At 48.8% G+C, this 16,340-nt stretch overlaps 1 protein-coding gene and 1 long non-coding RNA gene across 3 annotated transcripts in view; one reads left to right on the plus strand and one right to left on the minus strand.

Annotated features, from left to right (window-relative positions):
• Positions 1-4,320: 4,320 nt before the first annotated feature.
• Positions 4,321-10,461, minus strand: LOC115065381. Of its 2 annotated transcripts, XR_003845174.1 has the most exons (4): positions 10,263-10,461; positions 5,617-5,665; positions 5,076-5,132; positions 4,321-4,571 (listed from the first exon to the last, which is right to left on the minus strand). It is a non-coding gene; the product is annotated as an uncharacterized LOC115065381 (long non-coding RNA). The 2 variants fall into 2 exon arrangements; XR_003845175.1 differs by lacking the exon at positions 5,617-5,665.
• A 208-nt stretch (positions 10,462-10,669) lies between these two features.
• Sap30l (SAP30 like) overlaps positions 10,670-16,340 on the plus strand; it is an 8,658-nt gene continuing 2,987 nt past the window's right edge. The window contains exons 1-2 of the mRNA XM_021212974.1: positions 10,670-11,322; positions 14,699-14,821. Coding sequence (XP_021068633.1) covers positions 11,125-11,322; positions 14,699-14,821 — 321 coding nt within the window. The 5' untranslated portion in view covers positions 10,670-11,124. The remainder of the gene's footprint in view (positions 11,323-14,698; positions 14,822-16,340) is intronic.

Genomic DNA, 16,340 nt, shown 5'->3' on the forward strand with positions numbered 1-16,340 from the left:
AGAGGAGGAGGAGGAGGAGGAGGAGGAGGAAGAAAGAAAGAAAGAAAGAAAGAAAGAAAGAAAGAAAGAAAGAAAGAAAGAAAGAAAGAAAGAAAGAAGTTTGCTGAGTAAGCAGCCAGGAGGAGCTATAGGCAGCAGGAGGGTGGGCCACACTCCCTACAGGTCTGGAAACACCACAGGGGCTCCACTATTACACTTAAATGACACATGGACAATCTAAAAATTCGTTCTAATTACTTTATTTTTTAAGTTTCATTTAGAGATACTGTAGTTCCATCATTTTCCCCTCCAAATGGCACAGTTTTTATTTTTTAATTGACTTTTTTAGGTTAATCTACAAAATAATGCATTTCATCAGCAAGTCTTCATCACTGTGTCAGGGAACTTTGTCCTTACCGGTTCCCCTCCCCCAGGGTCCCCCATCCCTCCCCCCAAAACAGTTCTCCCTCTCTTAGGTTCCCTTGCTTCTTCTAGTTAGTCCCCCTTCTCCTCTTCATGTCAACTGTGTCTACTGAGGTCACAGAGGTCCGCCTGCTTCTGCCTCCGGAGTGCTGAGGTTAAAGGTGTACCCTGCCATACCCAGCTTAATTTATTTGTGTGTTTGTTTGTTTATTTGTTTGTTTTAGGACAGGGTTTCTCTGTGGAGTCCTGGCTGTCCTGGAACTCAACATGTGGACCAGGCTGTTGTCCTTGAACTCAAAGAAATCTTTCTACCTTTGCCTCCCAAAGTGCTGAGATTAACGGTGTGCACTACCAAACCAGGCTACTAGTGTGTGTGTGTGTGTGTGTGTGTGTGTGTGTTTGGAGTGGATGGTATGAGGTGAAACAGGGCAATTTGCAAGGTCAGTTTGCACCTTCTACCATATGGGTCTGAGGATTGACTCAGATAGTCAGGCTCGGGGGCAGGCATCTTTACCCACTGGGTATCTTGCCAACTTTAAAAAAATATATATATATATATATGCATATGTGTGTGTGTGTATCTTTTGTAATGCTGGAAAGCAAACTCACATGCTAAGTGAGTATTGTGTCACTGAGCTATATCCCAGCTCTTTTCAGACTGTGTGAGGTCTCTCTGTGAGTTAGTGCAGGCTAGCCTCATGATCCTTTTGCCTCTGCTGGGATTCCAGGTGGGTACTACCAGCCTGGCTTAAGGCTGCCCAGTTTGAGCTGGGCGTGGTGGCACACGCCTTTAATCCCAGCACTCGGGAGGCAGAGACAGGCAGATTTCTGGGTTTGAGGCCAGCCTGGTCTACAAAGTGAGCTCCAGTTCCAGGACAGCCATGGCTATACAGAGAAACCCTGTCAAAAAAAAAAAAAAAGGCTGCCCACTTTGAATACTAATTTTCCTTTAAGGTTTTAAGTTCAATTTACAGATTTTGGTACTTTGAAATTTAGTAGCTTTTTATGCAGAGATAAGAAGAATCATTTTCCTTTGTTCTTTATTAGTGTTGAATTGTTAAATTTAATAGACTTAATCCTTCTTAAACATTTGATAGACTTACTGCCTTAATTAACCAAAGTTCCTTAGATATTTCAAAGGACAATTAAGAACTGAATGTGCCTAAATTTTTTCAGATTTAAATGCCTAGCAGAGCAGACTGACAGTCTGAAAGAGTAAAAATCTTTCTCAGGGATCCAAACACTGTTATAAAACAGATGACCCAGACTTGTGAGCAGGGGCTGTGGCCGGATGGGTAGAGCACTTGCCGCCCATGCACCAAGCCCTGTGTTCGATCCCCAGGGCCCTGTGAATTGGGCATAGAATAGCACACCCACAATCCCATTACTTAGTATGTGGAGAGGGTGTGTGTGTGTGTGTGTGTGTGTGAGAAGTTCAAGGTCATCCTTGGCTACATAACAAGTTTGAGGCCAACCTGGGCTACATGAAACACTGTCTCAGAAAAACAAAAACAAAAACAAAAACAAAAAAACATAGAAACCCAGTACTCGGGAGGCAGAGGCAGGTGGATTTCTGAGTTCGAGGCCAGCCTGGACTACAAAGTGAGTTTCACGATAGCCAGGGCTATACAGAGAAACCCTGTCTCAAAAAACAAAAACAAAACAAACAAACAAACAAACAAAAAACAAAATAGAAACAAAAATACTTAAACTTGCACATGTGGCAAAGTAGATTCTCTTGGCTGTTTCAAGAACCTTCAAATCCACACAAAGCAGAAAAGAGCCACTCAGCCTTGTATCTCTACACCCCATTCAATCCAGTTATCATTATCTGAATGATATGTTTATTTGATATCCCTCTTTGTTCTGGAGACAGAGTTCTTTCTGCGATTCTAGTCTTCACTTGGGGCTGGGGTTGAGTGAAGCCCACCGGAGTCTGTCAGAGTGTCTGCATAGACATTAATCCCTTCATAGATTCCTCATATGATGGGATTGTGGGGAGCTGGTGAAAGAGCAGGAAGAGGGGACTTGTTGGAGTTAACTAGGGGACCATCTCCTCTCTGCCAGCATCTGCCCCTCTCCTCCTGGACAAGATGACTGACATCTCAAAAACCATGAGCCAAAATAGAGAGCTCCTGACTCACTATCTGGGTCACTGTGACACAAAAATAACTAAACTTTTTGTAGCTGACTTCTGACACACCAGAAGAGGGCATCAGATCCCATTACAGATGGTTGTGAGCCACCATGTGGTTGCTGGTATTTGAACTCAAGACCTTCAGAAGAACACTTAGTGCCCTTACCCGTTGAGCCATCTCACCAGCCCCATAACTAAACTTTAACACACTGACCTTCAAAGCAGGGGGTTGAGCACTGAGTCACCCAGGTTTGGCAGGCTCCACAGATAAAGGAGCTTGCTGCCAAGTCTGGGAACCTGAGTTCAGATCCCTGGAAAGTGTGTAAAAAGCTGGGGACAGAGGTATGCATAAGTAATCCCAGCACTGGGAGTGGTGGGGACAAGGTGGTTAAGCACACTCCCTGCTGGTCTTCCAGAGAAACCATATTCAGTTCCCAGCAACACATGCTAACCATCTCATCATGACTCCAGGACAGTCAGGGCTACACAGAGAAACCCTGTCTCGAAAAATAAAAAAATAAAAAATAAAAAAAAAAAAAGGGATGGCAGAGGATGGTTGGCCTATGGCCAAACACACATTCCTTTTTGTTTGTTTGTTTGTTTGTTTGTTTGATTGTTTGGTTAGTTTTTTGAGACAGGGTTTCTCTGTATAGCCCTGGCTGTCCTGGAACTCACTTTGTAGACCAGGCTGGCCTTGAACTCAGAAATTTGCCTGCCTCTGCCTCCCAAGTGCTGGGATTAAAGGTGTGCGCCACCACACCCAGCCCAAACACACATTCCATATCCCACCCTTATACCGTAGTCAAAGATTTTGAGCACACAGCTACCAAAAAGCCAGAGGACATTTGACAGTACCCCCTGTTCCCTGCTGTCAGGTATGGCCACATGCTGAACAGGGATACAAGTTGGAAGTCCACCGAAAACCCACGAGAAGTCTCCTTAAGGAGAGGTGTGATTGTCCTCTCTCCTTCTTCTTCCTTCTGGTCAAAATGCCAAGGCAACTCCAGCAGCCATCTTGGTCAAAGGGGGATCCATGGGGTTGGAAGTTCCGCCACTCTCATTGTGGAGTGACAGAAAAGCTGTGTTCTCTGGCCCTTGAGGAAGACTCTAATTGCTCCAGAATTCTTGAAGGTTAGAGAACATCTAATCTTCTATGGAGGCTTTGTTATTTGCCAAACCCAACTATAACTGATTTAGCCACTCATAAGCACTGGTGGGAGATCCAATATTATATATAATTATATTATGTATGTACACATAAATATATTATGCATAACTTACTGTATCCACTAACTCCGATAATTGTCAGTCATAGAATGTTACTATTTCACAGATGAAGAAACCAGAGGCAATGGCAAGACTGTTGTTTCCCCAAGGTGCCCAGGCTGAGAGGCAAAGCCAGGATCCCACCCCAGACTGAATCTAGAGTCAGTGATCAAGCCACAGGACCACACTACAGAGGTCGGGGTCATCACCCTCATCCATCTATCCACTCATCCAGTAAGTACTGACCACACAGCTGGCCCCGGAAGCCTTAAACTCCACAACAGTTACTGTTCCCCAGCTTCCAGCCATTCTCTCTCAGCTTCTTACACACCCCACTGACCAGCTCTTCTACCAGACTGTGAGCAGCAGCTAACTAGGCGGGCTAACTACCCACTCCTGCGGGTCCCTCACCACCACCACCACCACCACCACCACCCCCCAGCCCCTCAGTTTTTGTTACTAATCACTGAGACAAGATGCCAGACAAAAGGAAAGGTTTATTTTAGTTCCTAGGAAGGGCGAACAGTTCACAGTGGTAGGGATAGGCACCGCAGCAGGGGGTTGGCTGGTAACTGACCACATTGTATGGGGGGGGTAGGGGAGAGAGAGGGGGAGGGGGGAAGCGTGCTCAGCTCATTTTCTTCTTACTCAGTCTGGGAGCCCAGCCTAGGGGAGGCTGTCCTCCACATTCAGGGTTGGACTTTCCTTTTTAGTTTGGTCTTTCTGGAAACATCCTCTTATATCCCCACAGGGATCTGACGTCCAGCTGAGGAGACACGGAAGATTAACCATTACAGCATCTCGGTTCTGATAGGCACACTCCCACTTCCACTGATGTCTGAGCCAAAGGCCTAACCCATCAGATGCCCACAGCTAGGGCACTCATAATAAGCAACCTGACACTCAAGATCTATACTAATTTTCCATCTGTCCCCAAAGGCAGAATACTGAAAATAACTCCAGCCCTCCAAACAGGAAGGAAGAAGACAGAAATATCTCCTGTCCAGTAGCTGCTCAGCACGACCACCAACCCTGCGTCTTTTGGGCTGGGATGATGTGGGATCATTGCTGTCAGGTGATTGGAGAGAAGGGTGATTCACTACAATTCTCCTTCTAACATCCCTCTATCCACTTACCCTCAGATCATAGGAAAAGGGGTTACTTTGTTACTGTTGTTCAGGCTTGGGGGGGGATTTTGTTTGATTTTTGTTGTTTGTTTTTATTTTCTGAGACAGTTTCTCTCTATAGTCCTTATAGTCCTGGAACTCACCATATAGACCAGGTTGTCCAAGAACCCAGAGATCCTCTTGCCTCTGCCTCCTGAGTGCTGGGATTAAAAACATGCACATCATACCTGGTTAGGAAAAGTTTTTCGAGACAGGGTTTCTCTGTGGAGCCCTGGCTGTCCTGGAACTCACTTTGTAGACCAGGCTGGCCTCGAACTCAGAAATCCGCCTGCCTGGGGCTGGTGAGATGGCTCAGGGGGTAAAAGCACCTGACTGCTCTTCCAAAGGTGCAGAGTTCAAATCCCAGCAACCACATGATGGTTCACAACCATCCTTAATGAGATCTGACTCCCTTTTCTGGGGTGTCTGAGGACAGCTACAGTGTACTTACATATAATAAATAAATAAATCTTAAAAAAAAAAAAAAAAGGGATTAAAGGCGTGCGCCACTAGGAAAAGTTTTGTGTTTGAAAAATTTACATTGGGGTTGCAGAGGTGGTTGGAGGGGGGTGGTTAAAGCAGCACTCCCTGCTCTTTGGGGTGGGGGGACGTAGTACACACAGTAAGTGGCTCACAAACATTTACCAACTAGTGCCAGGAGATCCTTTGTCCGCTGTTTCCAGGCCATCCTGGGCTACAAAGACAAATACTGGGGCTGGTGAGATGGTTCTGTGGTTAAGAACACTGGCTGCTCCTGCAGAAGACCTAGACCCTGCACCCTCATGGCAGCTCACAATCATCTGTAACTCCAGGTCCAGGAGATCTGAGACCTTCTTCTGGCCTCCTCAGGCATCAGGCACACACATGGTGCACACACATGCATACAGGCAAAACATAAAGACAAATCCTGTTCAAGAAAAAAAAAATCCAGCTGTTGGAGGCAAATGTAAGTGAATTGAGGTAAGTGGACAGGCTAGCACTGACTTAATGCTGTACAAGGCGCTGCGGTAGGCATCTACACATCACTATCTCTCGCAGGCTTAACTGAAATGAGGCTGGCTGGGGCTGGAGCTCAGTAACCAGAGTGCTTTCCTAGCAGGCATGTCGTCCATCCTCAGCACCACTGTGTGCGGTGTCACATGTCTGTCATCCCAGGTCTAGGAAGGTGAAGGCAAGAGAATCGGAGGTTTAAGGTAACTGTTGACTACATAGTGGGTTCTAGGCCAGCCTGGAATATATGAGGCACTGTCTCCTAATGAAAGAAGAGGGAGGGAGGGAGGGAGGGAGGGAGGGAGGGAGGAAGGAAGGAAGGAAATAATTTGTTACCTAATCCTAGCACATGAAGAGTGGTGCTCAGATCTGAACACTGTTCCAATAGTAAAGCCAACCATCTAATGATGCATAAGATATAGTATTGTAAGTCATTAAAATGGCAACAACCAGAGCTACGCACATAGAGGTTATGATGGAACATCACCAGAAGAAAGACTCCAGGATGCCTGCAAAGGATGGTCAGAGCATGAGAGCAGGTGATCACATATGGTACTTACACACACACACACACACACACACGCACTCCACAAATGTAGCACCTGTACATATACATGCTCTACAAACAGGCTCGATGCTTGTTCTGATCTAAAGGTGAGCTTATTTTAACAGGAGATTGCACTAACAAAGGGTTGCCAAGGAAAGGGTGAGGAGGCTCTAAAGAACACTGGGGTGACAGGTACAGGAATGGCTGCTGTCCCGAGGACTGCCCCAGAGCCCCTAAAAGGGGAGCTCCTTACTCCTCCAGCCACGGAAGGCAGCCAGTGAAGCAGATGGGTGCTGCAATGACCTGGCAGAATGCAAGACTTCTGAAAAGCATCTCAGCATAAAAAAAGACGAGCCGGGTGTGGTGGCGCACGCCTTTAATCCCAGCACTCGGGAGGCAGAGGCAGAGGCAGGCGGATTTCTGAGTTCGAGGCCAGCCTGGTCTACAAAGTGAGTTCCAGGACAGTCAGGGCTACACAGAGAAACCCTGTCTCAAACAAACAAACAAACAACCCACAAAAATAAAATAAATAAATAAATAAATAAATAAATAAATAAATAAATAAATAAAAAGAAGGAGGAGGAGGAGGAAAAGAAAAAGAAAAAAATCCCAGCACTTGGGGGGCAGAAGTAGGCTGATCTCTGTGAATTCAAGGCCAGCCTGGTCTACAGAGTTCCAGGACAGCCGGGACTTGAAAAGCAAAATAAAACAAAAAAACATGCAAAGAAAAGCAGAGTTTACATCCATACCTCCCATACCATGGAACCTCTGAACCAGCGCACTCTGCCTTGTGTGTACTCCCAACTTCATTCTCCTATCTCAACTTTTTACCTACGTGGTATCCTTATCAGGCCAGTGTCATGCTTGCTTCTGTGGATGCCTGTGCCAGTAAGTGTTTGTTTTGTTCTGAAGATGTATTTTATGTATATGAGTATCCTATCTGCATGTACACTTACATGCCAGAAGAGGCCGTCAGATCACACATTATAGATGGTTATGCACCAGTATGTGGTGGCTGGGGATTGAACTCAGGACCTCTGGAAGAGCAGACAGTGCTCTTAACCACTGAGCCATCTCTCCAGAACTTGCTTTGGAATATGCACTCTGAAGGAAGGTTCCTAGTAAATTGTGTTTTTCCATTAGTATTTTATTATTTTAGTTACTGTAAAAGCAAAAAAAAAAAAAAAAAAAAAAAAAGCTTATTAGGTAAATTGCAAAAGTAGAACAAAGTATAAAAATGTCAACCACATTTCTGCTACCCCAAAATAATCACTATTTGTAATATGGAGTATTTCTTATGTGTTTGTGATTTTCAAAAAAAAATTATGACATTTTTTTCTGTGGGGAGGTAGTGTATTCATAACACAGTGAGGCTGACGTCAGAGGATAATTTGCATAAGCTAATTCTCTCCTGAGGTGTGAGTGCTAGGTAGGGATAGAAGGGAGGTTAGCAGCTTATTGGAAAGGGCTTTAACCCACTGAATCACTTCAGTTCTCCCTTCCTCCCTCAAAGCTTTGTTACTGTTGCTGTTTGTGTTTGGTTTGGTTTTGTTTAGGGATGGGGTGCTAGCACACTCCCAGGGAGGCCAATTTTCCTGGAGCTTGAATTTCTGGCAGTTGTGAGCCTATGTAGGGGTTTTATGGAAATGAACTGGGGTCCTCTGGAAGGAAGAGCAGTTATCTCCCCAACTCTCACTCTGAATGTATTATTTAATTTATTTACTTTAACATAAATACACACATATCACATTCCACAAGTCCACATGCAATTCTATATCCTTGTCTTGTTTTGTTTGAAACAAGGTCTCAAGTAGCCAAGGCTAGCCTCAAGTTCAATAAGAACTCCGGATGCCACTACATACTTCCCAAGCAGTGGCATAGCAGGTGTGGACCTCTGTGGAGAGCTCAAACTCAGTATCAACAAGGGCATTCTCAAGCGCCTCCCCCGACCTTTGCTACAGAGTTACTGGTGAGTTTTAACACACACACACTGAAGTTGAGTCTACCTTAAAAATCAAGTGCACATCTTATTCTGAAGATGCTAAATTTTGCTTCACCTCCTCTCATTTGTAACTTTTAGAGTATTTTTTTTTTTTAGGTTTTTCTTTTTTCTTTCTTTTTCTTTTTAGGTTTTTCGAGACAGGGTTTCTCTGGGTAGCCCTAGCTGTCCTGGAACTCACTCTGTAGACCAGGCTGGCCTCGAACTCAGAAATCCACCTGCCTCTGCCTCCCGAGTGCTGGGATTAAAGGCATGCGCTACCACGCCCGGTTTAGAGTATTTCTTATAAGCAATTTCGTAATGGACACATTTTGTTTTGTTTTGTTATTTTGAGACAAGGTCTCACAAAACCAAGACTGGCTTGTGTGCTATGTAGTGAAGAATGATCTTGAGGGATTGGAGAGATGGCTCAGTGGTTAGGAGCACTGACTTCCAGAGGTCCTGAGTTCAATTCCTAGCAACTACATGGTGGCTCACAACCATCTGTAGTGGGATCTGATGACCTTTCCTGGTGAGTATAAAGACAGCTACTGTGTACTCGTATCCATAAAATAAATAAATAAATCTTCTAAGAAAAGAGAGAGAATGACCTTGAACTTCAGATCTTCTGCTAAAAGCTGGGATTACTGGCCAGTGCCACCACAGCCTGTTTAAGTACTACTGTGGAACGATTCCAGAGCCCCGAGTGTGCTGACCAACTCCCTGCCACCAAATTACAGCATCAGGCCCCCACAGTGGCCTTACATTTTTATCTGGTAGGTATATTTTCTAACATACTGTCTTCTGTGTGAAATTAATAAAATTAAACTGTACAAACGCACTTTTAGACCTTTGAAAAGAATTTAAGAGCTTTCCTGACATCCATCCCATATCCATACCGCTCCCCCACAACACTACTGACTGTATGACCCGACCCTCAAAAAATTCCCTGTGTCCTTGCATCAAGGACGACGACGAGGACGTTCTTGGCAGGGTGGGGTGGCCTCCTCCCTGGTTGGTCTGAGTTAGCCTGAAGCAATAAAAAACTACAAATCAGTCTCTAACAAGTATGAAGGTGAGTCCTTCCTCTGTTGGTGGCTTAAGGGCTGGCTTTTCACCTTTGCCTCAGCCCACAAAGTCCATCCTGAGGATCAACCCAGGGAAGGGTTGCCCTGACGCAGGGCTCTCCTCCTTAAGTCCCTCCTTCCTTGGTGCCCGCTGTACCCAAAGATTCCTAGTTCCCCTGTCCGACCTCTTCTGCCTCCCAGTGCCTCTTAACGCGCATATGCACTTCCTCGTTAGCTTCAAGTCCCACACCATGCACCCTGCCTCCCGCTGGTCTTCCAGCTCAGGCTTTTCTGTTTTGCCCAGTCTGCTCTCCTGGCAGCACTTTCTCCCCCAAGGTCTCCTTCCCATACCCTTCCCTTGTCCCTCAGTTTTCCTCCGCACGTCGATGCTTCAGTCCACTGCAAACGTGATCTCTGCTACAAGTCTGTCCCTGCTTCACGCAGACCCCACTCAACATCCAGACCTTGCGGCCTGTCAGATCCGGCTTAGCATTTCGTCCCATAACCGGCTTGCTCACAACCCCACAATGGAGCCGGGCCTCTGCTCAGGATCCCGCGCTGGGATGAGGAACCTGCTCAGCATCCCATCCCAGAATGGAGACCCTGCGTCCCTCCATATCCCGCTCAGCACCCCCCCCTGAAGTGGGGGCCCCGCGTCCCTCCTGACCTAACTCAGCATCTCGCCCCAGAGCCAGAGGACCTCGCTCACCACTCCTGGCCCGGACCAGGACATCTTGCATTCTTCCAGACCCCGTTCAGCATCCCTCCTCGGAGCGAGGACCCTATTTACCATCCTAACTGGGACTAGAACATCCTGCATCTCTCCAGACCCATCTCAGCATCCCAACTCCACAGCCAGGACTAAACCTGCGGTCCGCTGTCCTCTCTAGCCCGGGTAACTCTTCCCTCTTGCACTTTCTCTACTTTGAACCCATCCCAGCAGAGTCCAGGAAGTAGCCTGGCATCGGAGACCGGCAGCGATGGCGTCCAATGGGAACTGCCAGCGGCGACAGAGGCCCCGCCCACATAAACAATACGGCCATTGAGCGCACGGAGGCGGGACTTCCGCTGTGCCGCGGCGGGCGGGGGAGCGCACTGTTGTGGTGCGGCGCGTCGGGCGGGCGGCGGCCGGGGCGGCCCAGGGGCTGCCGCGGGGACTCGGGGCGCCGCCGAGCGGCCAGGCGCTGGGGCGGGCCCAGCACACCACGGGGCCCGGACACGGCGGGTTCGAGGCTGGGCCCCCGCGCGGGGAGCCGCGGGGTGGAGACTTTGCCGCGCGGCGCGGAGCAGGCGGGAGCCGGCGGGGGCCTCGGGAGCCCCAGGGCGGCCGGGCCCGGATCCCGGGGGAAGCCTCGTGAGCCCGGGCCGGAGCCTCGGCGTGTGCATCCCCGCCGGGGCCCGGGCTGCAGGAGCACAGAGCAGCCGGGCCTCGCGGAGCTCGGAGCGCGCCTGACCCAGGGCGCACCGTGGGACCCGGGCGCGGGGCTGGCGAAGAGCTGCCCCGCGGGGCTAGCAGCCGCGGAGTGGCCTACAGGGGCCCTCCCCCGGAGGGGCCGGGTCGGGCCGGGGAGATGAACGGCTTCAGCACCGAGGAGGACAGCCGCGAAGGGCCCCCTGCCGCCCCCGCCGCCGCCCCGGGCTACGGCCAGAGCTGCTGCCTCATCGCGGACGGCGAGCGCTGCGTCCGGCCCGCGGGCAACGCCTCCTTCAGCAAGAGGGTACAGAAAAGCATCTCGCAGAAGAAACTCAAGCTGGACATAGACAAGAGCGTGAGTCTCGGGGCACAGCGCAGGGCCGCGGGAAGGGACCCCGGGGACGCTCCGCGCGGTGGGCCTCGCCGCGCAATCTGTGCAAGACAGGGGACTCAGGTTCTTGGAGGCCGCTCGGTGCTCCGCGACGCTGCCCGCGTCCCCGAGGGTGGACTGGGAAACCGGGGAGGGCTTGGCACACTCTCCCTGCCTGGGAAAGCGACAGCAGTTTCCAGCTGTCACTGTTGCGCCGAATAGTAGAGCAGAGAAAGGTGGGTTACTTTTTGCAAGAATTGGGCAGAAGGGGTGACGAGGGGACCGGGAGGATCTTCTCCAACTTCGTTCTCCCTCCAGGGACCTTGTCGCTCTTTCAGACACTAGCAAGGTGGCCGCGACTTTCCTGTCTGCCGCGGCCTCCGGTCTCTGCAGCGCAACCCAGAGCCCGCTTCGCTGGCAGCGAATGAGTTTTTCTGAGATGTGGCAGAAATAAGGCCAAGGCCGGGTCTTAAATGACTTGCTATGGATGTGATTGAAGGGGGCGGGGAATCAGTTTTCTGGAGGGGATTAGCATCTTTGGTAAAGCCGATGGAGGTGGAGAGGTGCAAATTTAAAATGGAATGAGATTGCCCTACGCCTTGTGGCTAATTATAAGAAACTTCCTGAGTGATTTCACCTACTCTGGTTCGGAAGATGTGCCTACTGCCAACCGGTTAAGAACTTTTCAGTTTGACATCTGTTGCTGCAAGCCCTGAGTGGCAGCTTCCAGGTTAGGAATTGAGACTGAGTTAAGGAACTTTTAATATTCAGGGAGTTTGAATGATTACTGTTCAATGGTTAGGGGAAATCAGGCATTGCTTGGTAGCGGAAAGGGAAGCCGATCTTTATACACTTCTGATGTGGCAGAAACCGAGGCTGGGGGTAGGACGCAATGGTGCCAAGAGCACACTGCACTTAAAAGCTGGCTAATTTCCTAAGCCCACTTATCACCTGGCTTGCTTCCAAACCCTACACCAAGTTTTCATTCTTCTATAATAAATAAGGTCATCATCCTTTCTTCTAGACTCTTCTCTTGCACACTCAGTTTTATTTAGTCGACCAGTAGAATCCAGCTCATTTGGAATCGTGCTGTCTGGGTTTTAGATGATTGGGGCTTACTTTCTTACAAATGTCTGTCAGTAAATAGATGAGCAAGTGAATGAATGAAAGGACTCTGAAACAAAACCTGGCTAACACTCAGGTGTCCCCCTGCTAATCACATAAGGGAGTGAAAGGGAACACGGTGCCCACCTCCTGTGTGGGCTGCTCGCAGTTATCCTTGAGCAGTGCTCACATCTGGATGGTTTTGTTGTTGCAGTAAAGACTCCATTTATCCATTCATCCCATGGGGAAGCTATGTGGAGCAGTGTTATGCACGTCACTGTCACACACACACACACACACACCATCATCATCATCATCATCTGGAAGAAAGCCTCCGTCCCCTCCCCCTCATCTCCCCCCCCCCCGCCCTGTAGTAGCATCCCCAAAGGCAGTACTTGGAAAGGCTTGTGGTTAGATGTGCAGCCTTAGTCCATTTCAAAGTGGTAGTATAGAGTCATTATCTCTGAAAGAGTTTCTGTTTCATTCCACAGAATGAAACTTCCCAAGTAAGTGCTGTGTTACAAGACTGTCCAGCTGTGTAGCAAGTGAAAGAGGAGAGAAAAACAAAAGACAACCACAGGGAGCCTTTGCTTCCACCCTAAGGTCCCACCCCACCCACAAAGGCCGCTGAGCCCTGAGATTGCTGAAAAGCGGTTTAGACTTGAACAAGGTTAAGGACAGAGAATAGCTGTCTTGTAAAAGGATCTAGCAAAAGCCCTTTTAAAATAAGATACCACACCCCTTCAGGTGGACACTGGCTGCCTCTGTAATGTATTAGTACTTAGCCAACTTGTAACTGCTATGTTTCTTCTTTGCTTCTGGAGAGTGCTAGAAGCTGGGAATCACATAAAGGAAGAAGGCTCCAGACCCTTGGGTTGCCTGCCTCCCTGCTCTGCCACTCTTCCAGTTTACCACTGTGCTGTGGGGAAGCAGTGTCAACCCAAGTGCCAGCTGCCAGGAATGGAGCAGAGGTCACATGTCCTCATTTCACCTGGGTGTTACGCTTTTTTTTTGTCCTCTTACAAGGTCACAGATTGGGGTGACTTTTGTCAGATTCCACTCTGTTGATGAACTTTTTGGACATGCCACTGTCCTAAAGAGTAACACCCAGCTGGGCCATGGTGGCGGCTCACGCCTTTAATCCCAGCACTTGGGAGGCAAAGGCAGGCAGATTTCTGAGTTCAGGGCCAGCCTGGTTACAAAGTGAGTTCCAGGACAGCCAAGGCTACACAGAGAAACCCTGTCTCGAAAAAACAAAAAACAAAAAACAAAAAAAAAAAAAAAAAAAAAAAGAAAGAGGTGGCTTTTTACCAGCAAAAGCTATTTTTAGATATAAGAGTACATATCTACATGGGTGCATCAGCATTTATTGAGCACCTGCTGTGTGCAAGACAGTGTAAACTCTAAATGACTCATGACTCACCAGTCCAACCACACAAAATCAATAATCACCCAACTAGACAGTTTTCATTGTTCCCTCCACAAAACAGCCGGAATTCATTGATGGCGACTTCCTGTCAGCTTACTTTTATCTTTAAGGATTTAAGGACTAAACTCCAGTTCAAATGTCTCCCTGGAACATTTGTGCACCATCTGTCCCTACCCAGGGCCGTGTACACAGGCACACTGGGTCCTGCGGGGTCTTGAGTGGTTCCTCCAGCCAACTGTGCTCCTTACATTCTCACATGAAACCCTGTTCTTCACATCGGAGCTGCTGTTAGCGCCTTTACTGGTACACTCTGGTGTTTATTAGAAAATCAGGGTGCTATCCACTCTCTTCTGTGTGGTTCCCCTTTGTGAGGGCTCTGTCTCTCTCTGCTCCTTTGTGGGTCAGATGTGAAGCAGCAGGAGTCAAGTTTTCCAGTGTTATCCACAGTAGGAGTAGGTGCTGTCCACTGTCCTGCGGCCCTGTCTCTGCCCACTTCGAGTTCATAATTCCTCCCTTTCCTGTAAGTCCAGCCTGCTCCCAGCTGCAGCCGCCTTTCCTGTACTGCAGAGGGTTGCGTGCTGATGCACTGTGGTGTTGGGGTGCACGTTTGCGGGGGTTGGGGGGGATATCCAAGTTGGGCATGTACTTTCCACTGAGCTGTACTGCCAGCCCTGTGTTTCTTCTTCTGCAGCCTATATAGTATGGTTGTAAGCTGTGGCCTGCCTTTCACTCTTTCATCTCTCTCTAGTACCTGGCCAAAAGAGAAGGCTCATGATTTCCCAGGTTCCATGGGGTTGGTAACACTGACTTTAGGTTTCTTCCAATCAGGTAAGGCACCTGTATATCTGCGACTTCCACAAAAATTTCATCCAGAGCGTCCGAAATAAAAGGAAGAGGAAGACAAGCGACGATGGCGGAGATTCCCCCGAGCACGATGCTGACATCCCTGAGGTAAAGGCCAGAGTGCTAGGAGAGAGCAGGGAAAATAGATAGTGAGTGGCCCCAGCCTCCCTCCCTCCCTCCTAGCCAGAGAATGAGAGGAGTGGGTCCAGACTCCAGGTTTCTCCCTGGCTATTGTGTGTTCTGAACTGATCAGTCATCTTTGTCTGCTTGCCTTGCTACGGTGTGTTTGAGGAGAGTTCTCTAGACTTTGAGTAACACTGGCTGTGAAAGCGTGCTGATGAGCTGCTCGGCCTGTTTGCCCGCCACTCTACAGACAGGCCCGAGGCTCCGTGGTCCTGGGTGGTACCAGGGGCTCTGCTCATCTTCTTTGTAGTAGACTGCAGGGCTTTGCCTTTGAGCCCAACCGGTGCTTAACATGATGTTGCCTCTTTTAACACCCTGATCTTGCCTTTAAAGTTAATGTTCAGGTTGTGATCTAGACAGCTCTTGCTGCCTTCTCTGACCTGACTGTAAAGGTTCATCTTGTCAATGTCACCAACTGGGCTAAGGCTTGTCCCCAGAGACACACTGCAGCCATTTAGCCTGTGCTGACATTTGACATTTGAGGGGAGGGACACATGAGAATGATATGATCAGCAGCAGCATGCCCTGGCGCCCCGCCCCCATCATTGTTGTGACAGTGCAAACATGTTCTGCACACATTGCCATATATCCTTTGGGATGTGCCCCCAAATTAAAGAGCACTGTATAAAACCACGTGCCCCAGCTTGTCACCCAGAAGGTCCCATGTGTGCTAAGGGAACCTCCAAGGTTAGCTGCGTTCCTTTCCCAAGTGTTCCCGCTTGGGCTTTGTGACGGGGAACTGTGCCCAATGTGCGCTGAGCATTTGCTGCGTCACACTTCACAGCTGCGAGTAGAAGGGGACAGGCCTTGGTCTGCAGGTGTAGAGAAGCCTGGGGAGCTCAGCCGTGTCTCCACACCTCTCCCCATGGCCCTCCCCAGCCTTACTTCCTGATATCATTTGCCTGTAACATTGCTGTTACTTCATAAAGATACATTCGGTTTCTGACTCCCTTTGACCAAGCATTTTAGAAACATTTTCTAAGAATGTTTTGAAGTGAATGGAGGATTCTGGACCCTCATATTGGTCTTTTTTTTTTTTTTTCTTCAAATGAGTTCCACTTGCCTGAATCAAGAGCCTCCCTTGGAGGCAGGTACCCATGGTTCTGGCCCTTCTGTATTTCATGAGTAGGTAGCTTACCCTCTTCCTAGGTTGGCTGAACCAAGAGATAGGCACCCTTCTTGTCCCTTATCCAGCTATCTGCAGAGACGGCAGCCCTGACCTGCAGAAGGATCACTGTGCAGCCTTTCAGGAAGGTGACCTCTGAGGCTGAGCACCTCTGCTCCTCCACAGCTGTCCTGTGAGCTCTGCCCAGCCACGCTCTACCTTATCTTCTTCAGGTGTCCCTCAGCTGGCCTTCCTAGGTACGCTGGTGTCCTTTAGCACTGGCCTTCCTAGGTACGCTGGTGTCCTTTAGCACTGGCCTTCCTAGGTACGCTGGTGTCC

Source organism: Mus pahari, chromosome 14 (assembly GCF_900095145.1).
Source record: "Mus pahari chromosome 14, PAHARI_EIJ_v1.1, whole genome shotgun sequence".
Classification (NCBI taxonomy): domain Eukaryota; kingdom Metazoa; phylum Chordata; class Mammalia; order Rodentia; family Muridae; genus Mus; species Mus pahari.